This window comes from Aspergillus thermomutatus (genome assembly GCF_002237265.1).
Source record: "Aspergillus thermomutatus strain HMR AF 39 chromosome Unknown NODE_286, whole genome shotgun sequence".
Taxonomy (NCBI): Eukaryota; Fungi; Ascomycota; class Eurotiomycetes; order Eurotiales; family Aspergillaceae; genus Aspergillus; species Aspergillus thermomutatus.
The window spans coordinates 1-26,679 of record NW_020798336.1 but is presented as its reverse complement, the minus strand read 5'-3'; the positions used below and the strand labels follow the sequence as shown (position 1 = coordinate 26,679).

At 49.5% G+C, this 26,679-nt stretch overlaps 9 protein-coding genes across 9 annotated transcripts; 4 read left to right on the top strand and 5 right to left on the bottom strand.

Moving 5' to 3' along the window:
- Positions 1-872: 872 nt before the first annotated feature.
- On the top strand, positions 873-1,427 carry CDV56_103590 (uncharacterized protein; the record flags this gene model as incomplete). Its single annotated transcript, XM_026757209.1, has 1 exon — positions 873-1,427. The coding sequence occupies one exon, from the start codon at positions 873-875 to the stop codon at positions 1,425-1,427; it is 555 nt and encodes a 184-aa protein (XP_026610697.1).
- A 1,517-nt stretch (positions 1,428-2,944) lies between these two features.
- CDV56_103369 (uncharacterized protein) lies at positions 2,945-3,568 on the bottom strand (the record flags this gene model as incomplete). The annotated part of the gene is made up of 2 exons (XM_026756988.1): positions 2,945-3,036; positions 3,133-3,568. 2 exons carry the CDS (start codon positions 3,566-3,568, stop codon positions 2,945-2,947), a joined length of 528 nt encoding a protein of 175 aa, XP_026610696.1.
- Positions 3,569-7,849: 4,281 nt separating this feature from the next.
- CDV56_102649 (cytochrome P450) lies at positions 7,850-9,567 on the bottom strand (the record flags this gene model as incomplete). Its single annotated transcript, XM_026756268.1, has 4 exons — positions 7,850-8,036; positions 8,104-8,276; positions 8,333-9,439; positions 9,502-9,567. 4 exons carry the CDS (start codon positions 9,565-9,567, stop codon positions 7,850-7,852), a joined length of 1,533 nt encoding a protein of 510 aa, XP_026610695.1.
- Positions 9,568-11,832: 2,265 nt separating this feature from the next.
- Positions 11,833-13,017, top strand: CDV56_102209 (uncharacterized protein; the record flags this gene model as incomplete). Its single annotated transcript, XM_026755828.1, has 1 exon — positions 11,833-13,017. One exon carries the CDS (start codon positions 11,833-11,835, stop codon positions 13,015-13,017), a length of 1,185 nt encoding a protein of 394 aa, XP_026610694.1.
- Positions 13,018-13,545: 528 nt separating this feature from the next.
- CDV56_102053 (mitochondrial 54S ribosomal mL60 domain-containing protein) lies at positions 13,546-14,132 on the bottom strand (the record flags this gene model as incomplete). Its single annotated transcript, XM_026755672.1, has 2 exons — positions 13,546-13,978; positions 14,092-14,132. The coding sequence occupies 2 exons, from the start codon at positions 14,130-14,132 to the stop codon at positions 13,546-13,548; spliced, it is 474 nt and encodes a 157-aa protein (XP_026610693.1).
- Positions 14,133-14,751: 619 nt separating this feature from the next.
- Positions 14,752-17,883, top strand: CDV56_101544 (uncharacterized protein; the record flags this gene model as incomplete). The annotated part of the gene is made up of 4 exons (XM_026755163.1): positions 14,752-14,789; positions 14,878-14,988; positions 15,051-15,849; positions 16,234-17,883. 4 exons carry the CDS (start codon positions 14,752-14,754, stop codon positions 17,881-17,883), a joined length of 2,598 nt encoding a protein of 865 aa, XP_026610692.1.
- A 268-nt stretch (positions 17,884-18,151) lies between these two features.
- dbp9 (ATP-dependent DNA/RNA helicase) lies at positions 18,152-20,184 on the bottom strand (the record flags this gene model as incomplete). Its single annotated transcript, XM_026754807.1, has 4 exons — positions 18,152-19,253; positions 19,310-19,788; positions 19,850-19,926; positions 19,980-20,184. 4 exons carry the CDS (start codon positions 20,182-20,184, stop codon positions 18,152-18,154), a joined length of 1,863 nt encoding a protein of 620 aa, XP_026610691.1.
- Positions 20,185-21,046: 862 nt separating this feature from the next.
- CDV56_100916 (uncharacterized protein) lies at positions 21,047-21,968 on the bottom strand (the record flags this gene model as incomplete). The annotated part of the gene is made up of 5 exons (XM_026754535.1): positions 21,047-21,353; positions 21,411-21,589; positions 21,676-21,722; positions 21,775-21,847; positions 21,900-21,968. The coding sequence occupies 5 exons, from the start codon at positions 21,966-21,968 to the stop codon at positions 21,047-21,049; spliced, it is 675 nt and encodes a 224-aa protein (XP_026610690.1).
- Positions 21,969-24,391: 2,423 nt separating this feature from the next.
- On the top strand, positions 24,392-25,672 carry CDV56_100326 (uncharacterized protein; the record flags this gene model as incomplete). The annotated part of the gene is made up of 1 exon (XM_026753945.1): positions 24,392-25,672. One exon carries the CDS (start codon positions 24,392-24,394, stop codon positions 25,670-25,672), a length of 1,281 nt encoding a protein of 426 aa, XP_026610689.1.
- Between the last annotated feature and the right edge of the window lie 1,007 nt (positions 25,673-26,679).

Below are 26,679 nucleotides of genomic sequence, written 5' to 3'. Positions count from 1 at the left end.
TGACTGAGTCATTCGGACTACTCCGTAGACTAATTCCTACACCATCGCATAGGCGGCATAGGCTGCTCCTCTGCTTTGACCAGTTGCAATGCGAGATTCATCCCCTCTTGGGGGCCAGATGATGTGATTGGACCATTGGAGTGCCCATAACCTTCTCGAAGCACGCTAGAACGGCCCTATCAGCCTGCCAGCGGGCGGGTCTCAGTTGCTTCGGCCTCCTCAGGATTATTGTTGAACATGTAGGGAAGCGAAAGAGAACGGTGTCTGAGAGATGTTCATCCAGGACAGGATTTGAGCGGAAGCTAAATCATTGAAAGTTGAACTGATATGAATCATATTGTTTTATCTTCATTCTTTGAAGGTCGAGTAACATGGTTGTTGATTATGCCACCAGGCAGAAGCGGTGAATTTGGCCCTTCTCAGAGATCAATCTGCAACTGTAGAAGCTGTGATTGGCTCTTCTTCAACCTTGTAGGGCAGAGTGAGTGGGGCAAGCCGAAAGTCTCACCGACTCAGGCCCACAAATGACCAAAATGACCTGGAATGGAAACAAGGACGTGCACTAGACCCTCCCGCTGGATCGTTGGCAGCACTTGATTCGTCAATGGGAGCAGGGACCCCATGCTCCAGAAAATGTCAGTCCCGCCCTCATGGCTCAATGATTGGGTGATGGAGAGGGGAGGAGATAATGATGTTGAGTTTCAGAGGAACTCGATGCTGGAGCGGAGAGAAACATAAATATGACCATCTGTCCGCGATCCTGGTCAGACTGTGCTCAATTCTTGATCATCTTCTTCCAAGTTCCAATCTACATATTGATCCTCACATAGCTCATACAAGAGCTTACATACCTTCTCAGATCTCTTTCGAACATGAAAGATCAGCACACTGCTGGACCCGCAGAAATCGAGCAAAACAATATCCATCGCCCACTTTCACACACGACCACTGTCTCCTCATCTAACTCCTCTCGAAGCGACAACGCCGCTGAAACTCCCCGTCAATCTTCCCACAAACGGTCCTTCCCCTCCGGCGCAAGACTGTTTCGCTCTCGCTCAAAGTCGCCCGCAGCAATTGAGACAGAGCTACGGGTCAATCGCACTCGTCGCTCCACATACGACAGCTGCGAGGACACCATTCCAAGAAGTGTCCCTACTTCTCGTGACAGCATCCCTCGACGCTCAACAAGCCCTACCGCAATGTCTCCAATCGAGACCACCAGTCCGACCTCTGCTGGTCCGCACAAGCGCGACTCGGGATCATACAGCTCCCATTCCAGGAAGAGCGGCGACGATTATCGTCGCTACAGCGGGACTGTGAACCACTACGGCCGTCATTCTAACGATTGGCTGTTTGGTGGGTTCAGTCTGCGGGATACAGTCCGTGAGGGCGTTGATCGCTTGCGTCATCATGGAAAAGAGAGCTGAGGATCGCGCTTTTGCATCATTCTTTTCATCCCTCCTCCCAAATGAGATTAACAACTTGAGATTCCGGCATGATTGGAAATCGAACAGTGTCATTGTCAACAAGTGACACTGCCACCGACAAACCATCTGACCATACCAGCAGTGACTGGTATCATCTATCTGGACAGGTCATCACTCTCTCGGCATTAGACAGAGCATCGAGGTCAACCACCAGCAAGAAGCTACATCAGACCGAGGGTTTATTCCGGGCAATGCACAGCAACAATCCCAAAAGAAAGAAAATTCATTGGCTGTATTCATCTCGGCATTCGTGTCACGCAGTCGAAGCGCAACTATGACTGTTCTTGATTGTGTTTATAATTCGTGCATACTACTTTCAATTTCCATTCAACCAAGCAATCTTGCTCTGATTGAAGCATCGGTAAAATGACTATATTTAAGCCCAGTTCATTGACTACATACCTTGCCCTATAGGCCCACCCATCATGCTATCACTCCTGTAAAGAGCCAAAGACGCAGAGCTGACCATCCCACCAACTGTAATACTTTTTGAGAATGTAAAGCAGAATCCAGCATCATCTTCCTTGAAACAGTAGTTGAAGATCCCCAAATCCCACTTAGGGCTTCGACCTAGACTCCTACTCCGGTACCTTTCTCACCCTAACCCTCAAAATCCAACTGAGCACTCAACTTAACCTACACCTGTGCAGAATGAGTAATTACCTATATCACAAAAGTACCAGAATTCCAGAATTCCAGAATTCTAGAACACATTCGAGGGCAAAAAAAGGTACTTTGTGCTCTATGGATCAAGAGAAGCAGGTCTCATCCAGATCGGCCACTCTGCGTGCTCGATCGTCGAGATCAAAAGGTGATGCTCTGGTGGTGGATAATTTGTCAGGACGCAGCCCACATGCCTTTTGTCATTCCCCTTGATGATGATTGCTTGGGGTTTCGTTCCGTACCGCACCTACACGTGGGAGTGGAACATGTCAATCATCGCTCAGGGTCCACGGCTGCAGTTAGGGACTTGAATGACACTATTTACGAGTGGTTCGTTCGCCGGGATCTGTTTTTACCGGTATTCACTACGAAGGTAGAGTTTGATGAATTAGTACTTAGTGGCTACTACCGTGTGCTGTGGCCATCTATGGAGTAACTATCATTAATCAGTAAATATTTGTGTCACTGGGCCTGCAGGACGTCTCAGGGGTGATTGTTAAGTGCTAGCGGAAACTGGCCGAACGTAAGGCCGCAATGGAAGTGATGGGAAGAAAAAGGGGGAATCAGGGGACATTAGGGAACCAAAAAGGGAAAATTTGCTGGAAAATCAAAAAGTAGAACGCCCCGGCCGAATAATAATAATCAAATTCCAATTCTCCAGCTGTACTCCTTGTCCCGTCAGCAATAATTGATACCCGTCAGGCTCGTGACTCGAAGCACCCGGCCGTGTAATCATGATTACCCTTGAATCCATAAAGGGATGAGAGAGATGCTCAACTGGAAGAAAAAAAGCCTCATGCCGCTCTCTGCCACGCTGCAATGTCGGCCGGTGTGATGTCGATGTTTTCCGCCGTCAGAGACTGGAGCTTAGATATCTGCAAAGGAGCTGGAACCGGGTCAGCCTGTGGTCAACATGGAATTTCCGGGAGATATGCAGCTTTGTGTATGGGCCTGGTGATTCAAATCGAAGGACCATACTCACTTGGATGCTGCACAGCTTCTGCTCCTGCATGGACATGAATGACCCCGGAGTCGACATACTCCTTGGTGGTGACTCCGCTGTGTGAGGCAGCACCAAGGATCACTCGAATTCGGTACCGACCCGGCCGCGCAATGCTAAGAGGGCTGAACTTGGCAAATCCGCTTGTAGTGTTCCCATTTCGACTGCGCACACTGGAAGTTAGAGTCCCCGTCAGTCCGGTAGCTGCAACGGCCCCTGTCTCGCTCCTGAGCGATGCATGCGCAACCATGTGCTGGACTGCTTGGTTGCCAGGATTGCCCGCAGGCCTGACTGCCACAACTACTGGCAGGGTAAAGGGCGTGCCAGGACGAACAGCAGTTGGGGGCTCAATCTCAAATGTGATACCGAACTCCCGACTGGAGCTTCCCCCGGCATTTCCTGCATTGCTCTGGACCATTTTTGCAAGCCTCTCTTATTGAAACTTGGTGTAGTCTTTCTCTTTATCAGATAGCACCAGGACAGATGCAATTCGGTCGAGTCGACGCTGGTACAACTTCAACAATGGAAGTAACCTATATCTTGAGCTTGAAATGAGAAGATCACGGTAGAAGGGATTCAACAAGCACAAACAAGAGGATTGACCAGACAATTGGTCGAGAGAATCGATCTTGGATTAGCAAGCAAACGGTAGAGTAAATAATGGGCTCCCGAAGGTGCTTCATATATGTTGTGTGCGGCCTGGCATAGATTGAAACCTACCGCAAATGGCATGATAACATATTTCCTAATTGGAGGACAGTGCTGAATGTTGTCTTAGTGGATTTGCCACCACAGGCAAGAAAAAAAAGCTAATCTCAATAGCTCCCTTGAAATGCAAGATTAGCGAGAATGTGGATCTGCGTGGAATTACAGTGATGTGTAGACGCCGGCTGAGGTCCCGCAAGCTTGTCAGTGTTTATTGGATTTTGGGTGTGGATGAACACCGCTCCATAATGAAAAATTCCATCATTCCTGCAAGAAGGGCATTTGTGAAAGTGGAACCCACTTCTTGTCTTTGATCGTCTAGTTGTTTTCTCGTTATTTTCTTGAGGAGGTCATGCCTCTCTCCATTTTTTTTTTTTTTTTTCTTTTCTTTTTCTTTCTTTTTTTGGGCTTGCGCTGACACCATCTTACCTCTTTGGTTGGATCCTCTCAAGCGAACGCGTCACTCTGAACCTCATTGAATAAGCACGGATATGGTTTCCACGGCGCTAAAGCAGCTGAGAATTCCCGGAAACCGGTCAGAGAGATGGTAGATCAAGGTGTCAGATCGGCCTCGGGACGCATGCTAGATTGAGTTGTGAAGCACAAGTTGACCCCCCAAATCCTTGCGCATCATGCAAGATCTATAACCGTATCCCGGGATCCTCGGACGACGGTAGCCGTTTGCCTTTACATCGGTAGTCGCAAACAGTAGAGACCATTGGTATCAGTGGAGTTGGGGAAGAGGTGGCTCATGCGTCCCCCTCTGGTCCTGAAGATGGTTTGTCCATGAAGCTCCCTTGCTTTCTTGTGTTGCCCAGACAGATACTCAATCCTGGAAAGGGATGATACAAAGCTGCATTCATCGCTCATACTCAGAAGGATCATGCTTGTCCGCTGTATAGCATAGGAGTCAACATGTCATTGCAATCGCAGTGCCTCTACATAACGAAGACATTGAACACCCCGTAAAGAGCGTAAGTGCGACGACTAAAATTTCGGTAGTCTATCGCGGCATCCAATGGAGTTCAGAACCAGGAGGAACAGACAACCGTGCTAGGACAAAGCACATCCTAGTTTGTGCAGAGGTACGCAAAGCTTCCCATTCTTGTGCCAGAGAATGGTCGAGAAGGAATACTCCGTAGTGGGCCAACGTATGCGTTTACCGGAATCAGAAGATACGCAAATTGAATCATGCCCTGTGGCCTGGCCTGGATGTGGAAGCAATAATCAGAGATGGATCACAGGTCATACCAGCGCATAGAGTGAGGTGGGTAAGGGACAATAATGTTGAGAACTTCGGACGGCGACTTCGCCACACCTCTTTCTGGTTTAGTCCTGGCAACAAGCCACAGATCTCCACCTCAGCCTCACCCAGATTTCTTTGACCGGCTTTCTACTCCGTATGCTTTCCTCGTCTACTTCCGTCTTCCTGGCTATCACTTCGCTGACTCGAGCTATTGGATGCAGCTGTATCTTCCAAGTTCTCACATACTCACCCCGCTGTGTGTCCATCGTCGATCATTCCATCCTTGTTTGTTGTGAAAACTGTCATGAATTGCACTCCTTTCTCGACGATCCCATCCAGGATCCCCTGAGCTTCCACGAGGTATCTATCAGTTGTTCCGGCCAATCATTGACTGCTGTTCATCACATAAAGAATGTGCTTCAGAATGGCCATTATTTGCTCGATGAACTGCTAAGTGTGGACGAACTAGTGGAGTAAAATCTCAGGGTTCAGTCTTCACCTGCCGCGCAGTGTACAATGGGACACATTATTACGGGTATTGCTCGTGAACAGTCAAGTCTGTATGACAGGAAACTGGACAAAAAAAAAGGCTCCTTGACCGACTGCCCACACACTATGCATTTTGGTCGGATCTGCATTGTACCACTGACGATTTGTCGGGCATCCTCATATTTACTTTTCTCCTCATGCACGGTGCAATGTATGATGCCGTGGAGCACCCCTTGACGACTTGGGACTAAGATCTACCCAACCATTCCGCTGATGACGAATAGTTCTTTACGGATTGACCGTTCAACGTGATAAAGCACAAGCCACCTGTGGCTGAAGTGGATCATGAACGGTCGAGTTGTGGCGGTGAACTACCAGGAATCCTTGATACCTACAGGTCTTTCCCAAACAGGAAACATTGGTTCGGTCTCATCTGGAGTTCTGGACATCATCGTACTGCTTTGTCCAGGTCTGTGGTTTGTATAGCGTGGTTGCTAGGCCAGCATAATGCCTAGTTGATGTCGTGGTTACGCTTTCACGCTCATACTGGGATCAAGAAGGATGTTCTCACAAACGTCATCTGTCTCACCCATACAGTTTCTTAATCTTTGCTTTTGCCTGCCTTTGTGTCCTCTTTTTCTTGTCTCCATTGCTGAGGTCGCAGACTTTACCGTATTGGGACTATTCGCCCTCGAGTCCTTGGATCTGGGGACTCACCTCAGCCTGTTGACAGGTTCATTCTCTGACTTCAGCGTCTGGAGGATCTCTTTTGGATGATACATACTACTACTCGCGCAACACTCGATGAATGTGAAGAATGTCACTTGATCGTCTCCTGCCAAAAGCGCAACTCAGTACTCGAAGCCTGAGACCGCATGGTACCCCGTTCTTCGGATTGAGGCTACACGTCGACAAGTGGTTTTTCTCTTTTAGCAGATGTCATCAATCTTACAAGATTGGCAAGTCTCGAACATCGCAAGATCATCCCGTTGACTGCACGGCAGGCCAACATCCCCCAACTGGAACGCGGGGGTAGGTGCAACCGCCATGAAACACCATGCTTTCAAGCCGTGCAGCTGAAATGATATTAAGTTGAAGAGATCACCTCTTTGTTGTAATCAAGTGAATCCCAGCCGTGCTTTACTAAACCTGTTCTGTCTCTAGAAAGGCAATCTTAAACTGCGCATTTGCAGTCTGCCACAGAGAATGTCTTTCTCAGCCCAGAGTACGCCTACTGAGATACGTACGTCGTACTATTGGCAGCACTAGCCACGGCTGGAGTGATGCTTTGCCCCAGCAAATGGTATCGTCAGGTAGGGCAAATGATTGTCGCGCTGAGCGGTTGGACTGTGCGATAGAAGTCACACTCGCTTTTGAGTCGTATGACCAAGTTCGAATCCCACAACAAAGTATCCTATTCCAGCTCAGCCTGTAACAGGGATTCTTCCTGCCGCGGAGAAGGTACAAAATGAACAATGAAAGACATCAAGATTGGGCGAGACTCATCATGCACTCCCGACTCGGATAGGCTCAAAGTTTCCAGACCGCAAAAAGGGGCGACTCATTTCAGAGTGACAGTGCTTAGCTTTCAACCGCTTCACTATTGAGGCTGTTGTTTCGTTCCAAGAAGATGTTTCAACCTTGTTTTGTATTAACTCATTTTAGGTTCTGTTTCAATATTCCTGTGCGGTTTAACCCACAAAAAGCGGGATCTGAAAGGGGGCACCGGCGGAAGCTCAGGAATATGAAATACCTCATGTCCGAAATTAGAAGCTGGCAATGGATATTATTCGACTCAATAGGCGCGCACGAAATATGAGGCGGCGGGTTGAGGCGAAATGTTGGGAAGCATTCCTATTTTCTACGGCCACCTGACTGAGCGAGAGTTTTCCTTTCCATCTTGAAGAAAGAGTGGGTGACAAATCAGTAAAACTCTGGTATTGGCAATCTTTGAGGTTTGGAAAGTGTCGATCATCGAGATATCAATAGTAGCTCAGTCTCCCTCGGGCTCTGACGGGATTAGCGAATCTGACGCAGGGGGATCTGCATCAAACACAATAATCCCTGTAAATGTATGCTAATGAGGGTGTGTCTCTGTTACACAAAGGCAAAGCCGCTATGTCCTTGGCACCAGCCTTATGTCATCCGACTGAGAGTATTTACGCACGTTGATAAGCAAATGGTGCCAGGTAGTCATACTGAAATGCGTACCTCCAAAAGCAGAAGTTACCAATGTTTAGCTCCGGCATGTGTAACTGCTCACTCCGATAATCTCGAATCGGAACCACCTTCATCTCTGACAGCCTTCAGTTTCACTATCAAAGAAGGCTTCTGCCAAATGATATATGATGCCTGATCATCCCAGTCGCAGCAGTCTCCATGGAGGGTCAGGTCAAAGTTCCAGAGCAGCTTTGCAACGATGAGGCGCATTTCAGCATAGGCGAGACTGTATCGGGGAAGAAACCGCCCTTTGTCAGTAAAGAGTCGAGTTAGAAGAGGGTGCAGCAACATACTTCTTCCCTAGGCAATTTCGAGGACCAAAGGAGAAGGGTTGCGAGGCCTCTCGGTTATCTGACTCAAACCTAGGATCCCTTTCCCCCAACCAGCGCTCAGGAATAAAAGATTCGGGCTCAACGAAATTGGATTTAGCCCGAGACGCCGAGAATGGTACTACAGATACAGAGACCTACCGAACCTGTTAGCAGAAGGGACGTGTCAAATGATTTTCAAGTCTTCGCGTACACCTCCCGGGACATATTGACCATCAATGGAAGCGCCGCCCATCGGGACCTTTCTTGGAATAAATCCAGGCACAGGAGGATATAATCGTAGACTTTCTTCGAGAACAGCGTGCAAGTACGGAAGTCTAGCCACTGTAAGGAAGGTGATATCTTCTTGCTTCTGAAAAGCCCCCCTGATTTCATGGACGAGCTTATTGTACTTTTCTGGGTGTTTCAGAAGATAGAAAGTGCAGCCGGACAGCAAGGTAGCGGTTGTCTCACTACCAGCAAGAATAAGAACACCTGCATTCGCTTCTATCTCCTGCCGCGTCATGCCTCGCTCGTCATTGTGTCTGAGAATGTAAGACATGAAGTCCGGCCTGCTAGTTTGCAGATCAAGACGCCGCCCGACTTTTTCCTTGCTCATGCGCCAGTGCTCATTCCTCATTCTCGCAGCTTCTTTTGGGAGTAATTTCTTGACCAGCGATTCTAGTAATGGATGCAGATGAACGAGTCTCAGGAAGACGCTCATTTTCACACTTCGGAAGACCATCTTCACCCAGGGATGGTAGCGATTGTCCCGCAGGCAATCAAACGGCTCCCCGAAGGCTAGGTCTCCAATAATATCAAAGGTGGTGTAATTGTACCACTTCATGATATCGACCGTGCTTCGCGAAGTAGCGCATTCAGCTTGTAGTTTCTCGATGAGAAGATCCACATAATGCTGTACTAGTGACTCTTGTTCTCTCAAAGCTTTCTCGGAGAATGCATGAGACAATAGCCGCCGCTCTCTCGCGTGATCGGCATCACTTGCTGTAAGTATATGCTGGCCGTTTGGGCTTGGGATATAGAACTCGGGATCCTTGATGAACGAACTGGCACCATGTTTACGGTGACCATAGATGTCTTTCCAAGCGTTGGAGCCTCTGTATACCAGGATGTTGGGCGAAACGCGTACAACATCGCCATACTGGTCATGCAATTCCTTGAACCTAGCATGTATTCTCCCGGAGATTGACCACCAGATGTAGCATATATTCGAGCTCGCCGCGAGCTTGGGACCAGGAAATTTTCGAAGCGGGTGAAGATAGATATTGTAGAAAGCCTGCCCAATCAGAAATGCTACCATCTATTATTCTCATTGGGTCAGTAGGAACAGTTTCCAGTCAATGTGGCGATTAGCGCACTCACTAGAGATAGCACTCCGTAGAGAAAAGTTAGAGACCCTGGTACTTGCACGGTAGATATCGAAGTCATCTTGATAGAAAGTCTTCCCCTTATGGAGACATCACAGGATTTTTCAGTAATCTGCAACGGTCCGGATTCTGATCTCAGGACACTGGCTTAAATAACTTGAGCTAATATATCTGGCCACAAACGGATTTCCCGAAATAAACATCATTCCAAGAATTCGCCGAGGCTTCATCACTAGCAGGACCTAGCAGGTAGTGTCTTATTCGCTCGTCAGCTGTCAAACCCTGGTGTGTGACGTTTCCTGCATTGCTAGACGCTTGACGGCTTGATAGACCGATATCCGATGGTATGCCAGAGAGGGGTGGCATAACCGTCAAAATGATACCCTCTCCACTTGTGCACAGCCTTAGGGAGATTAAGTCGATTCCAAGCACTGCCATAGTTTGTATCGCTGCCGGCTGGGCTCAGCCCATCGCCAGAGAGCAGGAAGCTGCTTCAATGGTTTATTGTTTGAGATTGCGAATGCCGCCCCTCGAACACTGGAAAGCCATTCCAACTTTTCTAATTCACTGGTTCATCAAGTCTTTGACACTTTTCTGGAGTTCATCGTGAGGAGATAGATATGAAACATCAGGGAGGGGTCGTAAAGTCAGTGGAGCCGAAATGGCGCATATTTTTATGCTTATGTCCAAAAGGTTGTGTTATCGCCGGACAATTCCGAGAGAGATCGACTCTCCAGATGTGGATACGTACTCGGTAGCAACCTACAGATGGACACTCCCTAGTCCCTACACTAAGATTTAGTGACGCTCTCAATATGCCATGAGCGATTAACGTACATACTCCCGAAGCAACAGCAGCATGGCCTGGAGACCATAGAAGCGATGACCTTGGTGGTACACCGTCTTCCTTGAATGCCATTTGAGTCAGACGATATTGGCTGGGTCCATGTCCCTGTTCCAAAAGTTGGTTCAGGGAGAAGCGCAATGACGGCAATGCCCGGTCCTTGGAGTTTTTCACCTTGAGAAAGTCCTCCCTCCTGGTAAGGTAGAGGGAGAAATGGTGCCGAGTACTGAGGTTTGCTCTGTTGCAGCCCTTGAAGTAGAAGGGGAGACGGACGCGACGGAAAGACACCTTCCTTCCCTTTCGGGCCTCAACAGCTCTCTGCGCCCTCGCTCACGTGTCGCGACGTTGACTTAAACCACGAGCAATTTCATGCAGATATGGAAGACCTCGCATTCAAGAACAGTATTGTTATCATGATGAACATCTGGCCGACGCTCGGTTATTTCTCAGATGGCGCCTGTCCTTCACACACGATACTATCAATCCTTTTCTGCTTCCCACCCATCCAAAGGCGCTCACGCACGACCAATACGGGTCACGAGGTACATTAGTTTGAGGGTACTGATCCAACTGTTTGTGGGAACTATCTGCATATTTGTGCTCGCGGTTTTGTTCTGGAAAATTGGCCAATTCTTTCGGTTTCTCACTCGGGACCGAGTCCTCAGGCAAGGAAAGACCGTGAACACTCGCTACGCGAGAACCTGGTATGGCTGGGTGCCATTACAACGACACGAGTTCCACAAGAGGATTTTCCAAAAATGCTTCCAGAAATTTCATGATTGGACGGCGTGGAGATCATCCAAGGCCGACTTTCGCTGGGTCTGGTGGGATCCTGGCCAAAAGGAGCTGGAAAAGTACAAGGAAAGGCGAAGATTCCTCCGTTGGGTGCCGAAATGCTTCAGAAGCTACGAATTCACAACGGTGGATGCCATCTGGAACCCTGGTCCTCCAGTTGGGCATTACCCGGTGCCCGGTGGAAATACAGCGGAATGTTTCTGTGCAGGAAGGGACACTCTTTCAACTCAGAACCTGCGCAGGGCTGCGTTCAGTTTATCAGAGAGACGAGGTTCTCACAATATATCATCGAGTCAGATGTCAATGTCCGATCATTCTCAATTATCGCCGATTGCATCGATACAGTTCGACAGAAGGCTCAAGGGAAAGTCTACAACAAACACAATTCGACTCCGAGATCTCCGCTTGCTCTATGACCATGGCGGAATGCCCTTGCCATTGAATCATTCAATATACTTACGCAGAGGCAACTGTTTGGTCCTGTTTTTCCCAAACCGCAACCGAACGCTGCGACAGAATCTTTCCATGCCATGTCTACTGAGTACAGGAACCGCTCGTTCAAGACTCGTCGATCGCTCAGAAGCATTTCATACTGCTCAAATTTTCAGGCATGGGGAAGTTGCCTCACGCTCGGTACAGACATCGAAGAGACCTCGTGCTCTTGCGTACCAGATGTGGTCCGCTCGGATGGAACTTCAAACGTCAAAATGCATCCGTTACAACCAGGGCCCGCTTCTCGGGCCTCCCGGAAGCCCCGAATCTGGACTCCTCGGCAGTTTCTCGTCCGAACGCACTGCATTGTTGGAAGTGGTCCCAAGGACCTTTGGAAGAAGGATCGCCAATCCCTCCTCAGACGCAACCAGTCACGCCGTATCCATGAGACGACACTTTGATTATGACAGCCGAGAAATGTCGGATAAGTGCGCACAGGATTGTGAAGCTGAACACCGACGTTTTAAGCGGCAGTTACGCATCAGTCATAGTTCATGTCGAAGTGCAGAAGTCAGAGATTTAGAGCTTGAGGCTGCGTCTCCTGGTGGCGTTAGGAGCATTCCGCACTCGGATCGTGTAGAGAGACCACGGAGGTTGCATAGAATCAACAACAGCACGAAGCATCGGAAGATTCATCAATCGAAAGCTAGGGACCTGGTACCTAGAAGAGCACCTTTACGAAGCCTGAGCACCTGGGAGTCGAGGCTAGCGCGCGACCTGAATCGAAAATTGGAATGGCTCGTCGAACAGCTTAGTCCTGGTCGCAGGCCTTTTCACTTTGCCCTGCTTGCCAATCACTGGCTCAATAGGGAGACTTGGGTTGTACTCGATCCTATTTCACGGGTCTCCATCGAAGCAAGACGTCTTTGGGGAGATCCACGATTTAATTCTCCATATCCAATACCTCACTGGGAGCCTAAACTCAAATATCCCGAAACTTCTTGCAAAACAGCCAACAGGCCTCATTTAAATTCATGGAGGGCTGCTGTCAATCGGAATCGACGGGCAACAGGTCTTCGAGATGTCGTCAAGGGCGTTGCATTACTTGAAGGCTCAGCAGATGAACCCCCGGATGGGAAAGTCGATCCCGCAAGCTGGATTCTTCGAAGGCCCCCACAAGGTTTTGCAATGTCGACTAAGCAGGAAAAAGCATACTACGAAGGAGGAGCAGGATGGCAAGAGACCCTCGGTGACTGGCAGAGGGTGCGCCGCGGTTATCGAATTCGTAAAGCGATCTATGAAGGCAGGGCCAATCGAACTAGGATGAAGGAGATAGCGGTTGGACTTACCCGATACTTCCAGGCCATAACAAATGAAGCTTTGAACACTCCCCAAACAGACGCGGCGCAAGAGGTACCAAGCGGTGTCGGTGAAGCTTGAACTGAGGGGCCAGCAGCTGGAAATTTCTCCAAAGCCAATCAATATCCTTGATTCAAGCCCTGCATCGGTTTGAGAAGTGACAATACAGGCAGGATACGGCGCAATTCTGAGAGGTCGACGAAGCGGTCTGTCGTCCATAGGTCAGGTAGATATCATATTGACTCTACTAGGAGAATTTCCCCTCTCTTCGCAGAGCGTTCTAGGCCCCAACCTATCATTTATTGTTATACGCGTATGATCAGAGATATCATCTAAGCAAGAAACGAGAACTCTGTGTGTGTGTGAAATGTGCTCTCAAAGTTGTATGAATGGCATTGTGAGCCGAATTGAAAACCCATCGCAGTCATTGTGTAATTTCCCAGTAGCCGAGAACTCCGGTTGCTTCCCTGTATCCTTTCTAGCTCAACCTCAACCTTCATTAGAAGATCTAGGCGATAAGGGCTATGGTGTATTATACAAACATTTCCAGAAAATCGTATGGACGGTTCTGAAGAGTATCGCGCGTCGAAGAAGATGGTCAAAAAGAACTTAGAAACCAGGAGGGTTTAAGCGCTGGCTGACTCTCGTCCACTTAGGCAGTTCTAGAAAGAGAGTTGTCAGCATCCTTGCAGCGTCGCCTTGAGAGAAAACAGGTGAAAAGCGATTATCTAGGTCATTTGAGATGAGAAGGATACGCTTCGCATTCTCCTTCCAGAGAGAGTGTAGCAGGGACAATGCTGAGACAAACGTACTGTGAATACCCTTCCGATAGGTCTTTTCCTTCTTATCGAACAGCGTGTACTTGTCCTTGGGTAACATCTCTTCCTCCCGAGGCATTTCCGCATACCACCGATCGACGGCTTTTGTGCTCTGGCCATTTCGTCGCAAGGCGGCGCTGAGGGTGTCGACCACCCGGTCAACAGCGCGTAGACGCTTCCTTTGGCGAGCTTTCTGAGGTTGTGAAATACGCCATGGGATCTTCCTGTTCATTCGTTCCCAAGTGTCAATCATTAGTCCTGCGCTTTATGGGAGTGGGAAAAAGGCAAAGTGGATGAACCAGCTGCAGAGGCTGAATCAGAAGCTTTAGGGGCATACCATAGAAGACCCGAGAATAGCGGTGAAGATGCCTTGAACATCTTGACAGTAGCGTGTCAAATTGTTCGCTGGAGGTGCTGCAAGACTAACACTGTCGTTGTCGGTGATGGGCAGATTCGGGGGCGAAAATACTCTGGAGTTTCAGAGGTGCTGGTTGGTCCGTGCGCCTCCGACCTCCGCGGCCGCAAAGCCAATGAAGGTGTCTCTTGCTTTCACGCCTGTCCGTCCGGGGGAGAGATGTCTCTTCCCCTCACTGCATTTCGATCATTGTCTGGCCCCTTGTTGGCCTTCTCAAGTGCGACTGTCTTTTGTTCTCGGTGCATCTGTTGTTGATCTACCTTTGTCCATGGATTCTCGTCGGTAGAGCTGTACACAATGTCCCGTTCTACGGATTCCAGTGCGACAGGCGATTGCCCGTCTCTCCCTTGGAGAGCGCTTTCGGCTACGACGATTTTCGGAGTTGCTGCATTATGCCGTTCGTTCTTGTACATGTGTAGTCGTCCAGAAATTAATGGCTTGGAGACCTTTCTGGAATTACTTGAATCTCGAAAGGATCCGTCGCAAAGAACGAGGGGTTTACTGACAGGTATCAATCCTCTTTACTCTGGAAACACAGTTCTGTGCTTCTATCTGATCGCTGTGCGGACATCAATTGCTGACATGAGAGTGATTTCGACAGTCTCAAACCATATAAGCGTGTACGTACGTACGATGCGCCTTGAAGCTTGAGGCGACACACCCATCTGCGACTTCAACGAAGCTTACCGTTGTCGCTGACTCGAGCAGTATGGATGATCCGATTATGTGGGGAGCAATTCCACTACGATGGAATATTGGACTTGCGTCATCCAACAAGAGATGGGGCTTTGGCAGCCATGATATCTGTTATCAAAGCCGGTACGGTGGAACAACCCACGATCTGGTCATGGTGTTGCGGCTAACCAATTGAACCTGAGTAGACCTCTGGCTCTCTTCTTCACGATGGGTCAAGTCCTACCCACACATCGACTAGCACATTCCCCCCATGGCGGTTTGGCGCAGCCAGCCGTAACCCAGGCTATCCGGTTATTGTCGAAGGGGCCGTTCCCTCCAGATCCACACCTCCCGCCTCCTGAAAGACAGCACTGGAGCCTAGAGAACGTCTGCGTCGACCCATTCTCAGATCTTCCCACCGCTTACACAACCACTGGAACGGATTCGCATCTGGCACCGTCCGCCTACGCCTGCAACTCATACTCTTGGGTCCACATCTTTCCAGAGGGGAAAATACACCAGGCTCCGAACAGAACGATGCGGTATTTCAAGTGGGGTGTCGCCCGACTGATATTGGAAGCAAACGAGTGTCCTGACGTTGTCCCCATCTGGCTGGAGGGATTTGACCAGGTCATGCACGAAAGCCGTGGCTTTCCTCGGTTTCTTCCTCGAGTAGGTAAGGACATTAGCATCACATTTGGAAAGAAGGTAGATTCCGAGGCAGTCTTCGGAGACATGAGAAGAAGATGGCGTGAGATCAAGGCAAAGGCTGAGTTGGAGTCACCGGAGACTCGCAACCTTCCCTTAGGGGTGCTTAGCGAAGAACTGCTGCACGGGGAAGAGGCGGTTGAGCTGCGAAAGGAGGTTACCAAGAAGGTTCGGGATCTTGTCTTGGAAGTAAGACGGACAAGGGGCCTCTCCGACGAAGACCCCAAACAAGGTCTCATGGAGACATGGATCCAAGAAGGTCCGCAACGAGAAGGCAAAATGAAAGATGAATCTTGGGTAAGGGACATATGAGGGAGGCTCGCCTACTCTTTGTTCCTCTAGTACAGATGTAAGATAACGAATGGTCGCGTACATAAAAATTGAGGATAGAGCACATCGTTTAGTTGTTCCGTTGTCGAGTTCCTTCCTGTTCTCTACCCTGGCCGAGTCCAGATGGCCGTGAGGGGGGGCGAAAATATCCGCCGATAAGAACAAAATCCCCAAGCTTCTCCAACGTCGCTCCGTCAACACCCCACCTGCTTCTCGTTCCTCTCTGTAATCATATTCTCTATGCCCAAAAAGCACCACAAAAACTCCTTCGCGAAGCCTGTCAGTCCCGCTCATCATACTTTAATCTCCTCCGGTCCTCGTAACCAAAATGAACGGTTTCATGCTTCGCAGGCCTCGTCCTCGAGCACATCGACACCGTCGGTCAACGACATGATCAATCATCTTCGTCGCACTCAGACTTCCCGCTCTTCTGACGACGGCGCTGGCAGCCCATCCAGGTTTGTCGCTCCGCGGTCTGTTCATCCGTCACTACGGAACTTGTTAGAGCTCCCTGAGACCCCGCCACCTCGTCCCCGCCCGGAAGCACGCCGCATCGGAGTTACTGGACGACGGCTGAGGAGGACTCCTGGACCGCCGCCACCCCAGAGCTGGCTCTTGGGGAGTCATGATACAGATACATTGGATGAAAGCGATTTGGAAGCTACAGATGCTGCGCCATCGGAAAGGATCATCTATCGGTTGGATCGGCTTCCGGGGACGACGTTACCGCACAAGTCAGACTTGTTGCACATGGTTCTGAAGTCCATGGCGGCGCAATGGGCATGGCATATTGAATACGATGGGCAATTCCTGGCTGTGCTACCCAGTCACGTTAAAGTTTTACTGCTGAGCTATATAGCTGTTTATGCGAGAGATCAACCTCTAAAAGGGCTGATGCATGGGCTGAAGCCTCTGTTTGAGAAATTCAGTACCGATGACCATGAGAATGGGGATGCAGTGGGTACATTCCAAGATAGCGACCCAGAGATCTCGCGTCTGGATTTGAGCAATGCATTAGGGCGCTGGATGACTATAAAACAGCTCTCACATGGACTTTTCCTCTCGAAGAAGTTAGGAGCGGGTCTTGTACAAGGCAAGGCGAAAGAGTCTGTTCCGTCATCATGGGAAGAGGATGATGACGAAGAAGATGAGATAGCTGCTGAAAACTCTAATATGTTCATTCCTAAGGCATTAAGCCAGGGCCTTCGCTTCGAAAATCTTCGCTTCCTCTCCTTAGCGCACCCAAAACCCGCGGCTGCGAACTGGAACTCCCTTGTCGACCTCCTATCGCGTCTATCAACAATTACTCATCTCTCTCTGGCGCACTGGCCCATACCAACAGTGACTCCAAACGCTATGAACGCGCGCATTAGGCATCCCACCCAACGATCCCTCACCTTCGCCTACGGTGGTACGGACTCTTACTCTGGAATGGAGAACAACTGGGCTGAGGCTGCTGCCATTCTGCGCAGGGTCTCTCGCGTAACATATTGTCTGAAGTGGCTGGATCTCGAAGGCTGTGGGGACTGGATTCCCGCGTTGACTTGGGAAGACGTTGGCCCGAACGGCCAGGCACGACCTACAGGTCCCGAATGGAACGGATCATGGAGGGATATTGAGTATGTCCGACTAGGACCTGGGTGGCTCCCTCATATTGACGACAGTGAGTTCGCCGTACCGCAAAGTAGTGCAGTTGAGCGACCGTCATCATCGTCATTACGATCCCTCGCTTCGTCCATTCATGCACCATCTCCCGCTCCGCCTGATACCCCACAGCTCCCGTGGGATGTCGAGTTGGAACGCATCAAGTACAGGCGAGCTAAGGAGTTGGGGCACTACCGAGAGTCTCAGCGTTCTGCAAAAGCGGTGCAGAGACGTGTTCTGCAGCTGCGGCGGAGCGGACGAGGAAAGTGGGTGCATTTCTCTTTTGGCCTGGAGGGATTGGATGCTGGTACCCTCAAGAAATTACTCGGGACAGATTATCAAAGTTTTGTCCCTTGATGCTACACCCGGTACACTAATGCCAATTACAGTATATACAAGAGCGTATTTCTCTAAAGACATCAAATGATACTTAGACTGACGACTTCTGATCGAAGCCTGGGCGGCGCCTTAGATAAAACTTAGGTCACTAGAAAATTGCACTTGGTATCTATAGAGAGAGATTTGAACTCCTTAGGAGATCGCCTGTATGTACAAGACTGTGCAGCCATTTCAAACTTTTGTATCCCCTCCAAAAACCATCATGAAACACACATCGATCAACATATCACTTGCGACCCCGATTGAAGGTCTTGAGTGGGTCCACCTTCCTCACTCCCGAGGGTTTTCGCCCCTTACCCTTACCGCGGTTCTTCTCTCTAGCTTTGCGAATCCGATTGTCTCCCGATTTCCTGAAACCGACATACCCAACATCTTCGCTGGAGATGCCCTTCCTTCCCTTGGTCGGCATAAGATAATCCGGAATGTGTTTGAGATGAGGTTGAATACGCGCGGCGCGAAGCTCGCCGTCATGGCGCAGTTGCTTGAGTTCCTCGGGGTTCTCTTCGAAGTGCCGCTTGAGCTTCTCGCTCTTGACCAACTCCTGGCGAATTTCACGCGCACGGGCTTCCTGGATGGCCAATCGTGTGACTGCGCGAAGGGCATCTGTCATACGATACCGGAAGGCATCGACCTGCTTCATCTCGAAGTGGTAGGGTTTCACCTCGTGGCCGAGTTTGGCTTGTTTCTTGACGATCTTCGCTAGCACGGACTCGTCGTGCTTAGCGGTGGGGAAACTGGTGGGCTTGTGTTTGCCGAATTCGTCCGCTGGCACGACAAATGACAGTGCCATGCCGGTCTTGCCAGCTCTTCCTGTACGGCCAATGCGGTGGGTGTAGGACTTGGAAGTGGTGGGGAGGTCAAAGTTTAGAACACAAGCGACGTTCTGGAAATCAATGCCGCGGGAGATTCCGTAATCCTTGGCTTTTGCTGATGTCTTGCGACGTTTCTCTGGGCGGGCAGATTTGCTGGTTTGTTCTGGTTCGTTGTCCTCGTCTTCACTAGAGCCCATCTTGTCCCTGGCCTCGTCGTCATCTCCGTCAGTAGCCTCCTTAGATTTCTTGGAAGACGTCCGCGATCCCATCACTTCTTGCTCATCGGCTGCAATGATGATATCGTAAACACCCTTGTTGAACTCCTGCACAACGTGAATCCGAGAATTGATGGGCAACTCGGAATTGAGCACACAGCTTTTGATTCCAAATTGCTCTAGGAAGAGCTTGAGACGATAACAACGGTCAATATCACCGACGAAGATAATGACTTTGCCTTTAATCAACTGCAGTTTAAAAATGACGTAGGTCAGGAGGAATTTCTCATCTTCCGCGCATCTGGCACAAGCGTTAGCCGGAGACCAAGCATTGTCAGATAGGACAATTGATCTTACCTAACAACAAACTGACTGATACCGGCACCCTCATCCTCTTTGTCTTCCAACTTCAAAATCACAGGGCTCCGACAGAACAATCCCTTCAAGGTATCGACTTCCGAAGTGAGAGTTGCACTCATGAGGAACGTCTGCACACCGCGGGGGATCGCCTTCGCCAATGCATTAATATCCTCATCATAACCGTACGAGAGAACCAGGTCCGCTTCATCGATTACGAGGTGCGTCAAACTCTCCAATGACAGAGCCGAACTACCCAGGTTGGCAATCACACGAGCGGGAGTGGACACGATCAGGTCCGGATAATCGGCGAGCATCGTGCGCTGCACTGCGTCGGAAACTTTCTGTGTAAGGTTCACGGAGCGAACATCTTTGCCGCAGAATGCAGAAAATTTTGTGATGACATTCTGAACTTGTTCTGCGAGCTCTCGAGTGGGAACGAGGATGAGGCCAGTCGTAGCCTTTAACGAGGGATCGGCCTAGACGATTATGCAATTTAGCACTTTTGTCTTCTTGAATGTGAGCCTAAGGATAACGTACGGCTTTCTTCTGAAGGATCGTCTGTAAAATCGGGAGGACATAGGCCGCAGTCTTTCCAGAACCTGTCTTCGCACGGGCTGATTTCATTAGAGGTTTCAACCATAACGCATGCTGAAGCCTTGATGCTTACCTAAAATATCCTTGCCCTCGAGAGCGAGCGGGATGGCCTTAGATTGAACGGGAGTAGGCTTTGTGAATTGTTCTTTGATCAAAGCTTGGCGCAGTCGGGGATCGAGATTGAGGCTTTCGAAATCGGTGTTGTCCGCATCTTTTGTCTCCTTTTCCTCTGCCACCTCTGTCGATGGAACATCGTTGGCGTCAAGCTTGCGTTTCATTTTGACGAGACAGTGTTCCAAAAGACCTCGAAAAGGACCTTTGCAGCTGACTTGTAGGATATTGGAGACTGACTGGAAAGTTTTCCTCGTTCGGGCGGTTTCAGAAATTCTGTCGGGCGGTGAGATTCCCGCGGCAGTATTTTCTCCACTATTTACTCCTTTGATAGTGCCACGTCCATCTAGGTACCTCATCCACAGAACCTTAATGATGTCGACATTCTTTTCAATTTGTATTACTTTTCCCTCTAGCAGCTTGTACCCAACATTTCTTGCTTCGGAAAAGATAATTCAAATCAATCTGATTGTACCATATACTCATCTCTCAGTTCAGCAAGCGAAGGTATTTCAAACAAGGAAGTGATAGCAACATGAATCATGAAAATGGCCCGAAAAGACAATCGCATGTACAATTCTGCACTGATGTGCCTCAAGTGGTATTCATAGACCCTAAACTGGCGTTGAGAGCATGTCTCGCCTAGGTCAATACACTGTCGTTATCATGGTATCCTTGCAAATACGTATTCGGTGACACAGTCATCCTTCCAGCTCAAAAAGAACATGAATAAGCACGAACAAAAGTCGAAAAGAATCCAAGGAAAGAACTGATCGACGATAGGGAATCGGACGCACTGGTATCAGCGCGTGCACCGTATGTGGTTGGGCCGGTGCTCGTATAGCGGCAAAAAGCCGAAGCGAAGAATATGCTTGATAAGAACGTATGACGGATAGCACGAAAGTCTCGATAGCGATCGTATTTCAAGGATTTCGCTCGGAAACGAGCTGAAAATTGGACATACGGGCCGTCTTCACCTGGAGCACCAAAAACAACCAATTTTCACGTCGAAATCGTCTTGAAGATGCATCAAATGTCGAGTCTGAATTCGTTACTCGCATAGCCTCTGAATTTGACCATTGAGGTCCAGGATATCATCCCGACAGGACGCACTTTGACATTATGTTCGACGGTGTAGACCTTGCCGAAATTCAGACGAGACATCTCATCGAGCTTCTCGTCCGGTCTTGCTGGTTCGACTTCCAAGGGTTCCTTGGTCATTCGTAGCTCATCAGCTTTGCAGGTCGGCACAGATCCCCGCATATATACAATGGCGTGTTTTGCTGGGTCAACGCCTGGTTTGGCTACCCCTTGGCCACCGTAGGTGGTGATGGGTCTGAACAGCATAATCAGCGTTGGTTGGTAGGGTAGCACTTGCATGGGCTTCACTTACAAACACCAGGCACATTGGCTCATCGCTTTTACAACCACCATGCGTCGGATACCGCTGAAGATCTCCTCTCCAAATCTGCCTCGGGTGAATTGGCCCTGGGTGGATCTGCCTTGGCTGATGAAGTCCGAAATTACAGTTCCTTGTTGTCCTCTGCCTTCATGCCAGAGGATTGCAAAGACCTGTACAAGTTATCAGAAAATGCATATAGTATGGAAGGAGTTTACAGAAGAGCAGATGATTTGAAGGCTCCTCATATAGTCCTTACCCTTCCCACGACAAAAAAATCGCCAGGAGATCTCTGCAATTGGTAGCCTAGAAACCATTAGATCGTTGAAGGCGGTCATGGGCAGTGTATGTTACATACGCCAATCGAGAGGGGGTCCATACACCCCTCGTGATTCTCCGCGGATGCTGTAAGCCTTTCGATTTCGCAGATTCTACATTATCACTTAGACGCGTGTCGTATCTGGACTGCGAATGGTCACTTACCCCAAGCGGAGGACTGCTCTGTTCGGAGGTGCCTTGTGTTCCCGCTGGATGTGAACCTACTCCAGGCATAATAGTATATATCAGCTGACTACTGGCACTTTGACGCGTCTCAGGATGGTGCTGGTAATGGCTGTGAGAGCTTGCTGGCGGATAATCATGACTTTCAAGGATTTCGCTGTTTAGGCCGCTGGATCCCTGGGTTGAGAAACGCATTCCCACATGTGCAAAATCAGTAGTCAGAGTGTCCATGGTCGAAGAATTGTGTGCCCCAGGTGATGCACCATAATTCCCCTGGGTGTCGTATGCAGGTTGAGTGACCACATCTCTACCGTAGGCACCGGAAAGATAATTGATGGGCTGAGTTGAGTCACGGACTAAATGGCGCGGAGAGCTCTGTGGTATACTCTGAACACTATTCAAGTATCGCACCGTCCGTCAGTACTATCCATATCTTGGCCCATACCTCTATGCTTTCAACATACGCTGGAAGATCGCTCGGCTGTCCCCCATTTCGAGACATCTCGCCCCGAGACAGGCGATATGAAGAGGATGCGACAGTCACATCCCTTGCAGGACGACGACTTTCATCTTGGTATGGAAGGGCTGATGACAAGCGTGGAACATCACTTAAGCAAGTCATATCAACATTAATCATGAGCTAACATGGAATGTTCTCTCTACCTGCTTAAATTCGACTCCTCGTATCTCGCCGGTCGATTGCGTTGTCCTTCGTCGTCATGATGAGCAGCTAAACGCATGAATGAGCTTTCTGCGACGGATCCGAGGTGATGTTCGAGCAGGCCTCCCTACCACTATGACGCCGATGACGGTGCCTTCTTTCAGTATTGGCCATACTTCATTTCCCGAAAGTTGCAGACAAGTCACAAGTGAATAAGACACCGCTTGAATATTACCGAACGACTTTGATCGACAAAAGCTGGAGGTGCGAGAGTCGAAGCTCTCAAAAGTTGGACTATTAGACTGCATGGCTGCTTTAAAAGCAAACCGACGGTAGTGGAAATCCGTATCGACATGTTTGGGCTGAGGAGCCAAATTGAGGCTCTTCTACTGTCACTTCCCTCTATATTGGTAGAAAGGTCAGTTTGACCGAACAGCTTCGATGCACCATCAGCATCAGGTATGTGTGGCTACTTTGTTGTCCGAATCCTACTCGTAGATGAGATGACGCACATGACAATCGACCCAGGAGAGTCGCATCTGGCTTTACGAGGTCCGGGATAAGCACCCTCTTTTCCCTGATTGGGCTCGAAGGGGGTCGGCATATGAACGCTTTGCTATCCATCGATACTGATTAGCTTAATTCATGGTCTCTCCACGAAATGGGGGAGGGGTCCAACAGGAACTACTACTGCACTTCGAACGGAGACTACACGGGTTGGTCCGTCTGACCAGTAGAAGACACTGAGTAGCGCATCACCGGCTTCAAAGAATCAGTAGCGCCAATAAGACGGCACGGGAAGGCCGAACGCTCCCGTGTGGTTGGAAAGCCATGACTCATGAAACACTCTCGCAAGGCTGTCATCAATATACCCTTTATCCTTTCCAAGAATTTAAATCTCTTGATTGTTGGAAGTCATGGGAAGAACTGCGAGTTGCAGGTAAGAATGCCTGTCGCCCTTCCGGCCTGATGATTGGGAGGTCGCACAGAGTGATGCCGGCTTCCGCCTATGAGACTTATCAACGTGACGCATCCAGGCAAGGGAAGTATGGAGTAGATGAGCAATATCCCCTTTCATCCGGCTTATTGGAAAATGGCCCAAAAGAGCATGAAAACAAAATGATGAAAGAATGAGATTACCGGGGAAAGGCAAACAATAACAAGGCGGGACCAAGTCAATATTATATTGGTGTTGGCCGAATTTCGGGAGAAATGTGAAGGACGAAGGGACAGAGTAAACAAAAAAGCATTCCGGCCTAACCCCCCTTTTCTCTCGCTGAACACATAGTAGTCCAACGGCAGGTACACACGTGGGCCAGAAGAGAAATTTTGATCCACAGTTGATCTCCTTTCTTCCCCTCTCTTCCCAGTCTCCTAGACCCAGAAGATGTAAGAGTACGGGAAGCTTACACTATCTGATCTGTTGTAGTTGCAAGATGGGGTCTTGGCCGGGTCGGATGAAGGATCCAAATCCAACCTACAAAGGGGTGAGTCGCTTATGTTTAGTTTGCACCCTTGTCTTTCAGAGCTCTCCCAAGTGACTTGAAATTCACATGATGCGCAGAGGAGGAAAGGGGACATTCGGCCTTCTAGCACTGTGGAGCTGGATCTTCATGGTGCCGCGAGATCCATAAATCCAGTCATTCCGGATCCACTGGGTCCAGGTCCAGGTCCAAGAACCACGTCGTTCTTAAAGTTTCCCCACAGGAGGTTATCTCAACCTGTTGCCTTGGGACAGGATGGTCAACCAGAGCGCAACAGTATCGTGAGCAGATTCTTGCACGGACTGGCCGGTTCTCACAGCGGTTCCTGTATGGACACGGATGCTGATATTTTGCCATCTCCAACAAACCCAACAGAGCATTCAGAAGATCCACAGGAGGACTTGGGACAGGATTGGAAGTCGCAAGCTTCTAAGCAGTCCAGCGAAGCTCACGATCATGTGCCGCCAACTGAGACCAGGACTGCAAGTGGGCGGCTGATCGAACGACTCGAGGATGTCTCTGCTAGAAGGCTTCGGGCACGAGAAATGCGCGTTGCTCTACGCTACAAGCGAGAAGATGAGGGAAAGCATAGAGCCGCGCTGATGAAGAGACTCAACTCACTTCTTGCGCAAGATCACCAGCTAGCCGACCTGATCGAAGAGCTTCAGTCGGCTACAGAATCTTATTTGGACCTGGAGCAAACGTATCATCGGGCGGAAGACGAGCTGGATCAAGATGAGTATGTGCTCATCCAGTCTATGCAGCGGTTCGCGAAATCTTTACGAGAGTCGCCCTCGAAGGTGACCCCTCAGGCTGAAAGCAGCTTCTCCGATATCGATGCACGCTCTTTCCGTGGTGAGCCTCTGGAATACCCACCTGTCGTAGTGGATTACTTGTCACGAGTAGGAGATGCGCGGATACTCCAAGAGCGCTTGTCGGAGCTCGATTCACAATGGTACACCCTTGTTGACAAACAAAGACTACGAAGCTCGCTCAATATCTCTTTGGATGAGGAGTCTCTACAATTCCTACGATTGTACGACGCGTCAAGGGCGCAGATCCGGAAGGAACTCAACGAGACAATGCTGGACGTTGTCCGCCTCCGGGCTATCTGCGATGAACAAGGTCTCCTAACTGAAGAATACACTGGAGACATGGATTTTCTGTACGGAATGGGTCTTGAAGATGTCGCATCCCAAATCGAAGATCCTCTGAAGACGTCAGCGCTTGACGACTCTTCCCCCTTCTACGAGCCAGGGTCTGCGAAAGTCAGCAGTGCCATGTTCATTAATAAGTGGCTTCTGCACCAACTCCGCCACTCATCGGTAGAGATCTCGCGTCTCAAAGCCGCCCCGGAACTCCAGCATTTGTCGGATGAAGGGTGGGATGATGCGAATATCAGTCGCTTGGCGCTGACGGTGTGGTTCTCGGACGATACAGTCCGAAACTCGCCGCAGACTTTGTCCCAAGACGATGACTATGATTACACGGGGGCTACCGAGAGAAGCAAGGCAACCAGACCTCGGCTACAGAAAAGCAAGTCCGAGCCCGGCATCACTCCACAGAAGGGAGCCTACTGCGCCTCGCGTCTGCGCACGCTATCTTTATGATACTTTTTCCTCACTGCCCGTCATTCACCTCCATTGTCTAGGCTCCCCCTTTCTCATATCCTTTCGGAAGTCTCTCATCTCGCATTTTGCATTTGTCTCGGTTTTCCTTGCATACGGCATGTATAGACCTGGATTGGGCTCGGCGCATTGGTAGCATCCGTCACATATTTTCTCATCTCCTAAGGTATCATTCAACGCCTCCCTCTCTTTCAAGATTGTCCTCACCGGCATCTTATCTCCCATCTTCACTCTCCTATTTCGGTTTCCTCATTCCGGCGGGTCAGCCCCCACATCTATCGACAGACGCACCGTATCAGAATTTCGGCAATACTACAGTACCTCAATTTCAATAAGGCTGATATCCAGGCATGCACGGCTATATTCCTAAATAAATAGATTCTACGACGGGTGAAACGTCTCCCGTATCATCCAGACTTCCGTAGATGTCCCTGTCTCCTTTTTCCGCGGATCGAGCGTTCAGCTCGTTGTAATGCATGGGTGTCCTTGTAAAGGATGGGTGGTGGCTTGCGGTGCCTCGTATCGTTGGTGCTGGGAGTCTAGGTGTCTCGGGGTAGTCAAGCATCAGCTAAAGAACTGCTACGCACTCTGTAGTATTGGACAGGTCGAGTGCCCTTCCAGAGGTTATTTTCAGCTGAGGTCATCCCTAAGAAGCGATGGTCGGTGTTGAGGACGTGATCAGGCCATTCCGTTCCGTCCATTCATGTTAGCTACAGGAGAAGTATCTAGCTGATTTCAAGAACCCCGAAGGCTAAACTCGAAGTCAAAGTCAAAAGGTGATTCGTTTCATGACACGATCAGACTCCATGGCCCATACATATCCCTGCCAAAGTGAAACTTCCATCGTTGTATCGTTTCATCCCGATCCATCCCATCCCATTCGTCATATCCATTGCAATCATTGAACACAAAACACAAAATGAAACTTCATGTAAGCGTCGTATTATTTACATTCTGCAGCTGAGAATTAGAGAGCAAAAGAAGGAAAA